This window comes from Echinococcus granulosus (assembly GCF_000524195.1).
Source record: "Echinococcus granulosus chromosome Unknown EG_S00015, whole genome shotgun sequence".
NCBI classification, from domain to species: domain Eukaryota; kingdom Metazoa; phylum Platyhelminthes; class Cestoda; order Cyclophyllidea; family Taeniidae; genus Echinococcus; species Echinococcus granulosus.
Window position 1 is genome coordinate 1,315,052 of NW_020170395.1, and position 1,094 is coordinate 1,316,145.

General features: G+C 44.6%; 1 protein-coding gene across 1 annotated transcript; it reads right to left on the minus strand. All coding sequences in view use genetic code 11, as the record gives it.

The window, feature by feature from the left end:
* Positions 1-216: 216 nt before the first annotated feature.
* EGR_03135 (hypothetical protein) lies at positions 217-512 on the minus strand (the record flags this gene model as incomplete). Its single annotated transcript, XM_024492384.1, has 2 exons — positions 217-455; positions 503-512. The coding sequence occupies 2 exons, from the start codon at positions 510-512 to the stop codon at positions 217-219; spliced, it is 249 nt and encodes an 82-aa protein (XP_024353310.1).
* Between the last annotated feature and the right edge of the window lie 582 nt (positions 513-1,094).

A 1,094-nucleotide genomic window follows, 5' to 3' on the forward strand; every position in this document is an offset into this window, starting at 1 on the left:
GTGGCAATTCATTCCTGGGTGTGGTGTCTACTGCAGTGCTTAATTTTGCCTTAGAGTGTTTGTCAACCTTTGGAGAGTCTTCTCTATCAACGTCATGCTCCTATGATTCGGTGGGATTGAGCAAAGGAGGCTTCGTTACATGCTTTGATGCGTAGTGAATATCAGGGCTTGCTTTCGTCTCAGTAGGAGGAAAAATTTGTGGAGAGATTTCACTTCCTACGCCTTGCTCCCCTGTGTTGGTAGTTGGAGCTCCTTCAGTGTGTTCAATAAGAATGAACGGAAGAAGCTCCGTTGCATGCTTTGACATGGGGCTTGATTTTGCCTGGGCTGTTCGACTGATCTCCGGAGGGGAATCCCTACTTCTATCACAATCTCCTTTGTCGGTAGTTGAAGCTCATCCAGTGGTCCCGACGATGCGATTTCTTTAGCGGAGCTGTACTCCTTCCCATTGGTTGCTGAAGATTGGCATGGCAACAATCGGAACTTCCACACACCTTCTCACGATGCCTCATTAAATCAGGATACTCAGTAGGAGCTGGAGATGTAGATACCAATATTTAGGAAGGCGTTGGTATGCCAGGACTATTCAAACTTGTAATATCTCCACTGACGTCGGTTAAAGCAATCAGGACTGTAAACAGTTATGCAAGTCCTTCAATTACGGGTAATTAAAGTCTTCCACATTCTGGAGGGTAGGGTGAGTGAATATCGCGTCTCAGTAGAAATCTCTTGTTTCCAGAGGTGGAGATCAATCTCTAATTCTCTAACACCGCATCCCCCCACCCCCCCTTCAAACCCAATTCTGAATATTACCACAATGCCTAATGTTCGCCTCTCAGCATTCTTCTTGATCCAAGAATATGCAACCAAAAGTGGAAAGGGAAAATGTGCACCTTACTTAGTAAAAATGTTTTACGACTTCCAGAAATGTCGATTATAATACTTGCTTATCAACGCCTAATTCCATTTGTCACCTCCTTCAAAAGTTATCGTAGAATTGTGGAACGTAATAAAGCATTCCTCGAAGGTGCGTCAACTATAAGCAGGAGACGAGGTAGACTTAGTCGGGAGGCGATTGGGGACAATATTAACGC